The sequence below is a fragment of the Aspergillus tanneri genome (genome assembly GCF_003426965.1).
Source record: "Aspergillus tanneri strain NIH1004 chromosome Unknown AapTan_8_pilon_pilon_pilon, whole genome shotgun sequence".
Lineage (NCBI taxonomy): Eukaryota > Fungi > Ascomycota > Eurotiomycetes > Eurotiales > Aspergillaceae > Aspergillus > Aspergillus tanneri.
The window spans coordinates 1,676,738-1,691,740 of record NW_022984635.1 but is presented as its reverse complement, the minus strand read 5'-3'; the positions used below and the strand labels follow the sequence as shown (position 1 = coordinate 1,691,740).

At 44.9% G+C, this 15,003-nt stretch overlaps 1 protein-coding gene across 1 annotated transcript; it reads left to right on the top strand.

Moving 5' to 3' along the window:
* Positions 1 to 10,671: 10,671 nt before the first annotated feature.
* ATNIH1004_011161 (putative C2H2 finger domain protein) lies at positions 10,672 to 14,208 on the top strand (the record flags this gene model as incomplete). The annotated part of the gene is made up of 1 exon (XM_033575727.1): positions 10,672 to 14,208. One exon carries the CDS (start codon positions 10,672 to 10,674, stop codon positions 14,206 to 14,208), a length of 3,537 nt encoding a protein of 1,178 aa, XP_033421582.1.
* Positions 14,209 to 15,003: the final 795 nt, after the last annotated feature.

Sequence of the window (15,003 nt, the reverse complement as noted above, 5' to 3'; positions counted from 1 at the left end):
TTTAGTTTAACATACTTTGCTTTCGAATAATCTTAGTGCGCCTTTAAACGTTCGTTTGGATTTTCCATAAAGGTGGAATACCCTCCTTAATCTGTATCTTATTCTAAGTAAAGGCCTCAAATGTAAACCTTCGCAATCTAAGTATATAGTTAGTATATTATTAACTATGCTCTGCATCTACCTTGGATATACTTTACTTTAAAACAGCTACCAGGAGTGACTGCTTCCGGCCAACACCTTAATTATTTTAAAAAAATAACTATTTTACTAATTCCGGTATGTTTCCGAGCATATGTCCAGTGTTCAATCTGTATCTTTAATTATTCCGGGGTCAGTGCACTTAAGATCCACGGCCGTTTTTTTCCCTCTAGCCAGGATTTAGTCTTAGGATATGTATTGCATATGTAGTCCATACACTTAAGCAAATCAGGTTTGGACGGTGCTTCTAAAAGGCTGTTAAGTAGGTGCTCTGCAGGGTGGTCCTTATACTTTAAGCAAAAATTATGCTTTAAGTGAGTTTGGCAGAATATGATCACATAGGGAAGGTGCTCAGACCACTCTCGGGATATATCTAGCGTATGCAAATAATCTCCAAGACCTAATATACTTAACAGGGTGCAAATACCGGGCATATATTTTGTTTATTACATACCTAGTGCTTGCTTCTTACACATATCGATAGTTATAGTCCAGATCTTATTCTCACCATGTTAAATATGGGGAAACCGTATAGGTGAGCGAGCCACATTTCCAAGTATCTTAAATAGCTTTGAGAACATTACAGCATATGCATCGCGTGTTTCGAGATTAAGAAAAGCATATGCAAAGGTATTGATTCCTAGTAACTTGCAAGTTAGTGAGCAATATTAAAAAATATACTAGATACATACTTCGCATATATATAGATTCCACCCAGAAATTGAGAAGACATTCGTCTTGCCATTAACCATTTTGAATGAGAGGTCCATCTTAATATGCTTGATATTAATAAACGCCTTCGCCTGAGCATATGTACAGCATATAATAAGAAAATACCGTGGATCAAAGAAATAGACATCACGTATCCATTGCTGGTCGTCCTCTTTTAATTGGTCGAAGGCGTATTTATATAATACCCTAGTATTAGCTGAGCATATACCTAAAAGCAGTAGCTATTATCATACCAGCAATATCAGTTCCTTCAGGATAAGTTAAAAGTCTCTGTTTTCGGATCAAAGCTTGAACTCTATCTTGAATATTAAGACTTTGATGTAATACACGTAGTGTTAAGGGACCAAATCGATTATATATATCAGTGAACTGTGGAGAGATTATGAACCGTCCTAAATAGAGTAGATACTTAGTATATGCTGTATATATAGAGTAAATATACTTACTTGCAGTTAGGTTAAGGATATTATGCTGGGAGATTATTTGGACCACCTCATCTGCAATATCTTTAGGTAATCGTGTTGGAGGTGGTGGAAAATAAATATAATTTAATTAACAAATCAAAATTAAGAAAGGAAACCGTTGCCAGGATGTTGGAATATACAAGTCAAATTTAACCTTACACTTTGGAATGTAAAGCCTGCCGGTATGGTGAGTATATGCTCGAGCTAGATTAATCCTATACTTAGCATATAAATATATAAAACTAGAAATATACTTACTACACCATCTTCTTCAGGATGTTGGCTGAGCAATAAAATTATATTCTTCTATTTTTAGGCCTGTTCCATGTTCCATAAGAACTTAAAGATAAGTCTTATCAATCTGAGCAAATCGTCGAACTGGATGAGCATAATGCCAAGGTTTAATATCTGAATTCTTGGGGCAACCAAGAAAATAATTCTGGGTTAATTAGTATATATTTAATATATGCAGTATATGTACCTAAAGCATACCTGATTTTAATAAAACATTACCGGTGGTGTTTCACCACATGTCTTAATATCTTGATATTCACAAGGACCTCCATCCTGCCACCAACATTTCATAAAAGCATAGAAGACATCTTCAGTTTCTTTTTAATTAGTTAATCAATTGCTTGAGGATAAAAGGGTTCGGCGTAACGTAAGCGCTGTTTATTAAGTAAATCAAGATTAACCCAGTCATATGCCCGTGATATACTTAGTATATAATTATAGACCCGCTCACAGGCCTTTACCGAACCACATATATAAGATCTATGCCAAGCCTTGTGTTGTCCGTTATCATCAAGCTTGTTTAAAAGATCCATTTTGACGAGCTTTGCAGCCCCTGTATGGTTTTTTGCAAACTGAATCTATTTAAAGTATTAGTATAGTATAGAACTGATATATACTCTACATACCTTTAACATAAGTAGACTTCATCAGAGCCCACGAAAGCCCAAGCCCAACCCAACCCAACCCACTTGTGGGCTGGGCTTTGGGCCAGGTTCTAGGGCCCATGATAGGCTATAGGCTGAGCCCAGGGGCCCACGGCCCACAGATGGGGCCCAAATGGGCCCCAAACTAGGCTAAACAGTGCAAACATGCCCCGATCTTATGACTGCATAACTTGTGCTTCTTTTTTAGCTGTAATATTGAGTATTTCTCTTACATTATTTCTCTTAAAATTTGCTCTTTGTAATGTCTACTCCGCCTGGTTATATTTTACATTCTTACTCGCTGAAGCGTTCAGCATCGTGCAGAGTTTGGTTAACAAGATATTATTCAAAAAGGCAGTAATTGAATATATTAATGATACTCAAACTCATTATCCTCCCTACTTTTCCGCTTTCTTCCTGAAACCCGTGTTTGCGTGATATTCTCTGGCAATTCAGGCTCTGTATAATCCTGTATCACTGCTACTGCCTCATCATACTTCTTGTTCCTCAGTATCACTAATCGACTCTATCTCAATCTCCTCTAATTTCTCGTCTCTCTCTTCCTTTGCAGCCTCTATCTCATAGATAGAAAAGAATTCCTTGAGAAATTTTGCCTCTTGTTCTTCAAGATCAAATCTTGATGTACAAAGAAACATCATAATCTCCTCAATTGTCTCAGACTTCATCCGACCGCGGCGGTAATGACAGATATCTCGAGCAGTATTAAAAAGTCGTTCAACACCAGCCCTGTTGCTGGAATAGAGAGAATATCCCGTGCAAGGGCTGCAATAGCTGGAAATCGATATTCATTGTCTCTCCAGAATTGAAGGGGCTCCACATCGATAGTATCTTTTAGGAAGTTAGGATTAGACTAAACAATAAGGTGTTTAACATACGCTGTAAGATATTAGTTATTTCATCCCTACTGGCTTTGCCTGTGGTTTGTGCCCATTCAACATCTTATTAAGCCTTGAGCTTGGTCTTGCTGCGGTAGGGGTGGTTGCAGAGCCTTGAAAGTAGAGAGACGTTCTTGATAAGGAACCAGGGCTTCTTGGAAGGATTTCCGGTAGAGGTCGCGCCATTGTTTATCCCAGTCATCAGATAGGAAGAATTGGAACTTATTATCGGGGCAAGCATTGTACTAATTGCATAGATATGTGGTTTAACCCTATCTGTCTGCGAGTAGTACTCATCAAGTTTTAATCGACCAGCTTAAGAGAATAAGCATCTGCTTTTTCCAGGAACACACTTCCGCCGAAGCTGCTTCATTGATTTTTCTAGATGCTCGAAGAGTGCATTGTAAATCTTGAAAACAAGATGTATTGTTACCTCTCGAGTCTTTGATAGCTCGGTTGTATAGAGAAAGAACGGCTCAGTAATATAAAGAAGATAGTCAATTTGGCGCCACTCCTCATTATTTAGCAACATCTCTTCACAATCATAGTCGGCACAAAATCGTGTAAAGATATCACGGAGTCGTTTCGCGCGTCGAAGCATGAGAAAGGTTGAATTCCATCGAGTTCTCACATCTTGGATTGGTGTAAGCTTTGGATCATCTGTTTGAAGATTGTTGAATGCCTCTCGACGTGAAGGGCTTCCGTGGATATAAATTGCAAGAGAGCGGACCTTGTTTAAGGTATAAGAAATCTCATGCTTCTGGTGTTGTGTATTTGCCTTGGCTAAAGTTGACAGCCGGTCAGTCCACTTTGTTTCCTCGGTATTATTTAGTGGAACTGCCTTGAGACGGTCAAGAAGCTGGTTCAGGCTAAGTTGGATAACATGAGCAAGACAGGGAGTTCGGATAATATTAACATTATTAGATAAAGCCTGCTGGAGGGAATCAGCCAATGTCTTATTATTCGATGCATTATCACTGGTTAATCCAAAGACTTGGTCTTGAATCTGATGGCTGTTTAGTGTTTCTAGAACAACACCACTTATGTTCGAACCAGTATGCGCTCCGTGAAGAGGTTTAAAGCCAAGAAGTACTTCCCGATATACCCAATCAGCATCAATAAAGTAGCCAGTTATAGCTAGAAATGCCTGGGAAAACGGAGATGTCCAACTGTCAAGCGCAATTGATATCTTCGAACCTAAGGAAGCATCCTAAGAACACTTTGTTGCCGATCTTTGACAAGCACTTCTAGCCGACGACGTATCGTCATTGCAGATGGGATTTGTGGAGCAGTTGGTGCATTATGGGCCATCTGAATTAAGCTTATAAATGTTGGATGCTCGATTAGGTAAAAGGAAGCCGATTAATTGAGAGAAATAATAAGATCTTCTCCTCCCAGGCTGGTTGTGAGAAAGGAACATCAGTCGGAGCAGATTTCTAGTAAATAATTATTAATTAGTTAATAAACATAGTAATAGAACATTAGATATACTGTTTTTTGGAGGAATTAGTGATTTCATCCTTCTGTCTGTTCTCAAACCGTTGCACGCAGCAGTCTTTAGGTGCTTGTATTGTTGATAAACCATGCGCCCTTCCTTCCCTTTAGCATCCTTTTTTGTAGAGTAAGGATGTTCAAGGATCTGGCTGCAGCGTTTTTAACATGACCTTTGGTGCGCCGTCTATACTAGATGCGACCTGATCATAGTGCTTCCAAATATCTGAAAGGTGGTTTGAGTCCCAATGTATCTTACTTTGGGACCCATAATCAGTATGTAACCACCCAGTCTACCATTATATAGTCATTTCGTTATAAAGCACATATGCCTTTCTTCTATCGGGCCCGACACGTTCAAGAGAGGATGGAATTGTAAGAGGAATAGCTGGTCGAATAAATAAAGGGACCGAAGTGTCAAGGGCATCAAATGTATGCTGGCTGCCAGATGGAGTGGCTGGGTGATTTGAAGAAGTTAGAAATGTTAGATTATCTATCTCTGCATCATAAAGAGATGATGCAAAGTCAGATTGCTGGCTTTGGGATATAATGAAGTAAGTATACACACATGGATAAAAATAAGAGAAGGGTAAAAAAGGAGATGGATACATTACTAGGAGAAGGATTTCTGATTTACTTAGCTATGGACTGTGAGTCAAACAAACAAGTCTACATATCAAAAGAAAATATTCAGCTAGTTGCTAATTGGATAGATATCACAAGTGAAGTGTGTTTGGCCCAACGAGGCCCAACAAAGCCCATAGGGCCCATGAATAGCCCAACAAAGCCCATGAAAAGCCCACAAGAGCCCACGAATAGCCCATAAAGCCCACGAATAGCCCATGAGAGCCCATTAATAGCCCATTCCCAGCCCAACTCGACCTTAGATACCCTCAAAAATTTTCACCTGGTCAGATACAGAGACAGAATACTGGTAGAAAGAGCTGAATTCCTTTAAATTCACTTCTTTATACTATCGTTTAGGATTAGAATTCCAAAGTAGAGAAGATAAGCTTTTATTTCATGTAAAGAATGAATCATAATCAGAGCAGGCAGAAGTGGTTAATTTTTTACTTCTGTCTCTTATTAAAAAAAGATGCGCACACTCTCGTATATATAAAATATATATCTAAACAAGTTTGCAGTGAATTTATCCATAAGCCATCAAAACACCACCATAACAATCAGAATATGGGATTTTTATGAGTAATTAACTTAAAACAAGCCTTACTTTCTTTAATTCCAAGAAGATTTCCTAGAATTTCTTACTATTTTAGGCGAGGTTACAACGAAGCTCAGTTGATGAACTGGAACAGGTGTAAAAAACAGTATTTTATTTTGATTATTTAGCAGCTTTATGAATGCCAAGACCAAAATTTTATGCAAAAATGGGCTTTTGCGGGGGCCCATTGGGGGGCCCATCGTGGGCCTGATGGTTGGGCTTGGGCCTGAAATCCGGGCCATCAGCCCACAGTGGGTTGGGCCGTGGGCCCGAGATTCAGGCCCATTTGTGGGCTCTGATGAAGTCTAAACATAAGCCGTGTAAAAATATTATTTATTTCTTTCTCAGAGAAATCATTTGGATTCCTTGAGGATGGAAATGGATTGTAGTTATAAATAAAATAAAGAATACCTTCTGCTGCTGTTGCTGGATATTTAGGTATTAAAAGATGTTCTTGAATCTCTTTAACCTTAATCTTATAACTAGATTTCGCGCAACGACAACACCATCTAAAGTAGCTGCTTCCTAACATAGACTTAGTATATATTATGCATATATTAGATATACACTAACCCGCTGTAGGCCCATTACTATTGGTGTAAAAGATTCTTGTTCCTGTATATTATCTCCTGGATCTAACGGAGTAGACCTAGTACTAATTATACTACTAGAATCATCTCTATGAGATTCCTGCACCTCGTTCTGATAATTGGGTATATTAGTATAGGGTTTGTATATACCCAGTATATAATAAATATATATACACATACCTGGATTGGGATATTGTTGATCCATTCTACCACTCTTTCCCGAACTTCGGTACCAGCCATTGTTGTGGTTTGGTCAACCTATACAGAGTATATGCAGAGTGGATACCCTGTATTGTGTAGTATCCCCTTGGCTGGCAGCGCTAGTCGTCGTTAGCGTCCTTTTTCTGCCGCAAATGACACGCCCGCTTCATCTAACACCACATACCGTAGAATTGAATGAAATATAAATATTTAAGCTATCTATGAACAATTTACATCCTTCTCACCTAAAGGGGTCGTGGTGTATGAAAATCAGCCCAACATGACCTTATGTCAGGCCTGCATAAGGGAATTCTGCAGGTCTTGCAGCAATATACTGTGTGGAATTGCTTTGGAATAGTATGACCTCGAGCCTTTGCTCTTTGAACCCGTACAACACATAAATGGCACCATTTGCGAGGGTGAATCCTCTCAACCTGATGATCACCTTCATCTAATGGTTGAACTGAGCTATGTTTTCGCTTTCGTTGAAGTAATTCCTCTGATCCTTGCTTAAATAGCTCCCTGTACAGACCTTTTCGAAATTCAAGATGAGTGATCTCCTTCATACCTTGCTGTCTGCGGGCCATCTTTGCAATGCAATAAGCATTAATAATAGCTATGTCAAGTATCCAAAAGAATATAGGCCACCATGAGCGTAAACATCTTTGATGAGTTTCATAGCTTGCACGTAGTTGATTTGCACGATCCACCCCTCCCATATGATAGTTGTAATCATCAATAATCCGGGGTATTGGAAGTTCCTTGGTAGGCTGATCACCAAATGGCTGACGGGCAACTTTTGCACTGGTTGAGGTCTTAGCAGGGCGTTTGCGCAAGCGAGGAATCCAATCAGTTGGCTTGTGTACAGTATGTACAGTTGATAATGCAGTAACAATATTATTATCTTGCCATGCAATACACAACACAGAATCAGTATCAGAGTCAACACCTGCAGGAGCTGCATATAAAGTATTCCATGGTTGAGGCTTTTTGAATCCTTTAGCATACAAAGGGCCTTTGGAAATAGCTTTTAGATGCATTTGGTCGGGTAGTTCCACAAGCACCAATCCCAAGCTGCCGAAGATAATTGAATAAAGGAATAGTTGAAAAGTAGTTGTCCATATAGATTGTGTAGTTATTATGTTGAGATGGCAGACCTTCTTGTGCAAGTTGAACAACCATAGATCCAGTAAGAGTTAAATTCTCAATATCATGCTTTTTAACCTCCACAAGGGACTTGTGACGGCTTGCCCATATCCAGTATAGAATATAGCCTTGATCTGCAATGGCAAAGAGCTTATATCCTTGCTTAATTGGCTTATTTGGCATCTTAAAGGTATGACAAGAACGCCCAAAGCCGCGAATCATTGTCTCATCTATAGAGACTGCATTTGAAGGCTTCCAGTGCTGTAAACAGGCTGTGCGAAGCCTAGCTGCAAAAGGCTCTAGCTTATACCACCACATCTGATTTGGCTTAAGATTAAGCCTTATAGCCTCTTGTACAGCAGCCTCAGGATCAGGATCTGCAACGTGGAAGTATCGCTTGATTTGCTGAAATCGTTTTAACCCCATAAATCTTCGAGGCATATGGAATGGCTCCTCGCTAGTCTGCCAGTAATCCTCATCACTAGGAGATATATGGACTCCCATATAAATTAGGATTGCAAGAAAGATCTGAATCTCTGAAACTGTAGTGTTATGCCATTCTCTCCCAGATTCGCCAGCGTTCTTAGCCTTTGCATATTTGTTGGTATTGGATGACAATAATGCAATTAATTCTTGGGAGATAAACAAGGAGAATAGACTGTATGAGCTTTCAATATCAACCCCAGGTGGTAATTGTACTAGAGGAGGGAAAGGCTCAGCCATTTTAAGAGGCTTGAACTTGACATCTTGGTATTGAGGTATTTCATGAAGAATCTCTGCTAGATTAAGCTTTGCAGCATTTTCTTCTTCCTTCTTAGAAATAGGAGGAGGAGATACAGAGGCATTAGATGGAGCCACAGAGGAGCTATATAATAAAGGCTCTTCTGCCTCATCTAGAGGCAGACCCCATAAATCCATTATACACAAAAATGCATTGGTATGAATAGGAGGTGCGTGGGAATTTAGATAAATAAGGCTATTCCCAAGTAGGAAGAAAGCGGTGAAAGCTAACTGACCAATAAAACTACACATAACAAAATTACCGCTAACGACGACTAGCGCTGCCAGCCAAGGGGATAAAATATTCTTAGGGCTACACCTTACCAATTATAGTAATTAAGCCCTAGTGCATATGCTCAGCGTGGTCTAAAAATCTTTTGAAAATCTCATCGTGGCCTAAGAATACTGACTAATCATTTAGGCCATGATGAGTTTATTCTTGGCATAAGCTCAGCGTGGTCTAAAAAGAGCGGTGAGTCTCGGGGCAGAATTTTAGCCCACGCCGAGGTTTTTTTAGACCACGCCGAGCTACAAGCCCAGAACTAAGGCGTTTTTGTATTTAGACATATACAAAACCTTCACCTTCAGAGCATGACATACGACAAAGGGATAGAGAGAGAGGGGCTCAAAGCTTGTTCTGACATCTGCGATCCATGGCTGAAGAAAGAACTTGGCGATCACTCCTCCCAGGAGGGAGAGAACCGCACAGCCTCGCACAGGGCTGACAGGAAGCTTCTGCGGTGAAAGTGGCAGTGGAGATTGAGTAAGCAGTATAGTATTAGTATCTAGTTAGTTAGTATGTTTCAGGGATTGACGATGGCGAACGATCGGGTGGTTGTCTGTCTGATTATTGATGTAGCGACATCTGCGGGGACTAAATATAGCATCCTCTAAGGAACAGCCACTGAGATCGTCAGTGAGGCACCGCCTCGTAGGTAGTACCTAGGAAGTAGTGAAGTAGTTATGTTCCTGGCCGTTGAATACCCGATGACGATTGATGATAATGATGATGATGATTGATGAGGGAATGCTGCAGATTCCACAAGGACGAGAGGAGACAAAAATAAATCCTGGACCGGAGACTAAAATGGCGAACGGTCCAATGTGAAGTGCCCAACAGAACCTCGAAGGCGCTCACTGGTTCTCTGGTCAAAACGAAGGAAGGATAGGAAAGGATAGGAAAGGGGGTGTCCAAAAGGAAAGAAAATGAAGGCATTCTGGGAGCCTCTGATGATGTTTCTGGCATCTCTCGTGTGGCTAGCCCAGTTTCTCTCTCTCTGTTCAGCCGCAAGGCGTTTTCCTATCCTACTTTATTTTTCCCTCGTATTTCCTCTCCTTCCCCTCTCTTCCCCTTCTTTCTCCCTCTCAACTCTTGTTCTGCCCCTCTTTCTTCTCGTCTTTCCACGGTACGATCCCTCGCCCTATCAGGGCACCGTCAGGGTCTCCTTCATCTCCCCCACTTCGGGTGATTTATTGATAACTATTGATAATTACGGACTCATCTACCCCGTACCATCCTCTCAGTTCTCTTTTTCTTTTCTTCTTCTTTTTCTTCTTCTCTGCAGCCACGGCTCATTGACGTCTACGTCATGTCGGAGAATTGATCCCTCTTCCCCCCCCTCTATCTCTCCGAAAGAAAGAAACAAACAAATACCATCAAAGTCAAATGGCCGATTCGATTCTGATTTCTCGGTGACTCGATATCTATCGCATTTGCTGCCTTCCTATTCATTTCTCTTGTCAGACTTACTCTGCCTGGGACTCGAGGCTGCAATTGTCTGGTCGAGACATGCGTGATTCCCACGTTGGTCTGAATAAGCTGGACGATTCGAGACATCCTACTCCCTTCTCTGGAGTCTGGTCAAAAAGAAATTAAAACAAAAAAGAGAGAACGGACAGAGATAATATATATATATATATATATACACATATAAGAAGAAAATAAATTCAAATCCCACTCCAGGTCTTCTTACGCGTCGGCGCTTCGGAGCCTCGGCTGCCTGAACCGCAACCATGTCGACGCTATCACCTCAATTCATTCGCGATGATTCCACTGCCAATATGATGCTGCAAGATGCCAATCTATCCGAATCATACCTTTCCACCACCTTGGACCCCGACGAAGTCTCCTTCAAATCCTCCGTCATTCGATTTACTCCCTCGAACGATGATGACCATGGACCAAAGACTTCTGCCTCGCCCATGGATTTTCATCCGAACAGTGACTCGAATCATGATGCCCACCATCCGGCTTCGTACTCCGACTTCCTGAGCCCCGTGGATGACTTCTCCAGCGATCTGAGTCCCCATACCTCCCCGAATCCCAATCTGTCTAGCGGGTTCGGGATAGATATGCCTCCCGACTCTGGCTGGCAGCCAGACATGCACACGGTGGCGTCAGATACCAGCGAGATGGTGTCCCCGCGGATGACCATGAATCCTTCGCAGCTGCTGACCCCCAATCTTACCAACATCCCGAGCCCTTCTTCAGACATTTCCAGCGTCAAGAAATCCAATGGCGTTGGTCCGGGATCAGGTACCCCCCAGATCCTTTGGCTGAATACTAGCTCTGCAGTGGAGGGCCTCAGTGTCTGCGAGGCTCCCGATTCCGCTAGGGCGATTAGTCCCATTGTCAAAGTGGAGAGTTATTCCCGAGGCGATTCACCCGTCCGGGACACCTTCTGCGCACGACGGAGACCCAGTCAATCGTCCACCCATCTCTCCCCGTGTGACGTACCCAGTGATTCAGAGGATGAAGACCGTCCAGGCGATCCGGGCTATGGCTTTAGTCCATCGGTCTCTCGGACGCACGATGGCTCGTGGATTCCCAATGCAGCCACCGGCCAGGCGGGCGTCGACCCGACATCCCGGGATGATATCTACCTCCCCAGCCCCAGTCAGATGGAATGGAAGCGCCAGTTGGACGATAAGAATGAAGACATTCGGTCCTGGTCAGCTTCGGTCAGCGTGGCCAGTATTGAAGCGGGAGATGAAGCTCCCGCGCACCGAGGCCGCAGGGGCCCAACTGGCACCAGGCGGAGAGCAAAGAGTGCCGGTGACCCATCGTTGCAGCAAGAGTATTTCAACACCAAATCGGCGAGTATCCCCGGACCCGGCATTCTCGTCCACGAAATCAGCGACGACGAAGACAGCGAATATGAATCTGTTATCGATGGCAGCAGCTCTGATTCTCCGGCCGTGCCCGTGGGCGAGACGCGGTGGACCAACGGGGACCTGGTGAGTTCACCCACCATGGATCGGCCCCTGTCGCAAGGCGAGGACGAGGAGCCATCCCCGCATCAATTCCTGAGAACCCCTCCCTGGAAGGACCCTGCGCGCGATCCCTCCCCCCGTACCGCACGAACGCAGCCTCAGAGTTCAACTGCAGCTATTGTGGAATTCGAACGGCGGGCAAGGGACATCGACACGGCATCGCGCTCGGCTACCTGGGGGACGCGGCCCTTGAGCGAGGTGGAGGTCAACAGTATCATTGGCGCGGGCGGTTCGTTTGAACACCTGTCGATCGATCAGGGCAAGAAGCATCAGAGAGGGAGTAGCCTTCGGAAGTTCCTGCACCGGAAACCCTCCAGCAGTCTCAAACGGCATCTGTCGGATCTCTCACTCACCCATCCCAGCACCGACAATGCCGGCAAAGGCGACGAGGTCAGAAGCCCGCAGAGAAAAGACAGTTTTCCCCATCGAAAACTAAGCCTGGGACGCTCGCGATCCCCTAGTCTGAGTACGGGAGGTGCTGTCATCGCGATAGCGGGCCAGATGGCTGCCATTGGGGGAAAGGACAGCATCCGGGCGGCATCCCCCAATACCACCGTTAATCCTTGGTCGTCCCTCAAAGCCCGTGGCAGGAGCCGAAGCGAGATACCAAGGGCGTCGGCCCCCGGGCTGGTTGACTTGATGACTAGCCACGGCGGTCCGCCAGTGGCCAATATAGCATACTCGCCCCGTCCCAGCAGCGGTGATCCTCCTCCGCAGCAGCCCCAACCCGGTCCGGCGCCCAACACCGTAGAGGATGATGACGATGACGACGATGAGAAAGCCTTGGTGATGGAATTCCCCGTCCATTCGCGTCTCCCAGTCCCCACGCTGGATGGATTTAGAACCCAGATTACCCAGTTGAACCCCCGACTTCCGCCCGCATTGATCGAGCGTTTTGCCAATGAGCAGCTTCGCCGGTACAAAAAATTGGTGGAAAGTAAACTCAGTCATACACGTGCTGTTCAGCACAACAAGTGCTCGTCCGGTAAATTCTGCTTCGCCCAGGGTGGCGAAGCCACCATCTTAGCGCCCCGGACAAGTCCCCAGGACCCGGACGCGGTGCACACTCAGTTCCATATCCCGGGCCGCGGCGAGGCCGACGATGATCCCCAGTCGCTTGGTGAAGGGGCTGTTACCGCGGCCCAGTTCCCCCCCGGGGTCCCCTTGCCCCCGGTCAAGCGCCTCCCGGCCGAGTTTGAATGCCCCATATGCTTTCACGTGAAGAAGTTCCAGAAGCCGTCGGATTGGACGAAACATGTCCATGAAGATGTGCAGCCGTTTACCTGCACGTTCCCCCATTGTACAGATCCCAAGTCCTTCAAGCGAAAGGCCGACTGGGTTCGACATGAGAGTGAGCGGCACCGGAAGCTGGAGTGGTGGACCTGTACCGTCCCCGATTGCAACCACACTTGTTACCGAAAGGACAACTTTGTACAGCATCTCGTCAGGGAGCATAAGATGCCGGAGCCGAAGGTCAAGAAATCCAAGACCAAGGGCAGCGGGAAACCCTCCGGGGGACCCGACGCCCAGGAAGAGTACAATCGCGAGCGCGAGATCGAGCAGCTCTGGGACCTGGTGGAACGATGCCGCCATGATACCGCCAAGGGACCCAAGGAGGAGCCATGTCGATTCTGTGGCAACATCTGCAGCAGCTGGAAAAAGCTAACGGTGCACCTGGCCAAACACATGGAGCAGATCGCCATGCCGGTCCTGGGGCTTGTGAACGAACGAGACCTCTCATCCAATCCGGGTCTCGGCCCGGCGGCCAAGACAGACGTCCCTTCCACCGACTTTGCGCCCAACATAAGTGGAGAAGCGTCGATGAACTTTACGCAGGCACAGTATCCTCCTGGGACCGCATCGGGGGAGCTAACGGTCCCTTTCCACCCCACCTACGTTCCCCACTTGACTAACGGCTTGCTCTCCGCTGAGCCCGAGCCGATGGACGCGTATGATGTGACCCCGTACGGAGCGACGGTGGGACTGCCGCCAGGGGAACATTTGGACCAGTCGCGGTTGGTGCCTGTGCATCAGAACTCAGTTACCTATCCTCCTCCGTTCAATGCTGGACCGCGACCAAGAGTCTCAAATCCTAACTGGGGCGTGTTTTCCGAATCCTACCAAGCACCGTCACTGACGCCCATGGAGATCAATTCGACCTACCCAGCGGGCCCGTTATGCATGTCCTCCGCAGCGGAGGACCGCTATGCCGGCCCAGGACCAGTGGCGCAGGGCATGCCATTTGAACCTTCTGGGACCTATCGAACGCAGCTCTGAACGGCCTGGAAGTGAACTTTTTTTTTTTTTTCTTTGATTTTTTGGAACTTGCTTGTACATGATACCCTAGCTAGGATTATGATGAACACTTTCTCTTTTCCTTTTCTTTTTTGGGGAGGGGAAGGAAGGAGGGGGGTTGGATTTTGTTTTTCTTGTAACTCATTCCCGTATCAGCCACCTGATGGCGGTCATGTTTCGGATTCCCCTTCTTTCCTTCAATTCTGTTCCGGTTCAACCCATCTACGGAGTATCGCATCTATATACCCATTGAACCGTTCCCCTACGTGGTCCGAAGCATTGCATGCATTCCTGAAATCATTGGCATTCTGGTTTGGTCGTTTTGTTGTGTAAGGTTCTGTACGATTTCCTCTCCTCTTTTCTTTTCTCTTTGTATGCATGAGGAAGTACTCCGTACCTGTGTCTCTATTTCCTGCCATCTCTCTGGAGATCCGACCAATGATAGAATCCATGCCGAATGTTCCGGCCCCGACCATCTTTCCCTCAGTCTCCGTACTCCATACTCCTATTTTCATACCTTCATCATCACGTTGGGATGAGGACAAGGCCCATGTAGATGTGATTGGAGTCAGGGAAGCCAGCAGCAGACAAAGTACCTGTCAGGGGGGAGAAAGAGAGAAGGGGAAGAAGGGAAAAAAAAAAAAAAAAAAAAAAAAGGAAAGGAAAAGAAAGAAAAGCAAAACATGAGACATCACATTGCCAGGATCGATCCTACTTATTTCTGCCCGGGGAAAGAAAGGGATGAATCTGTAGGATAGGATTCCTTGGCTGAATTTG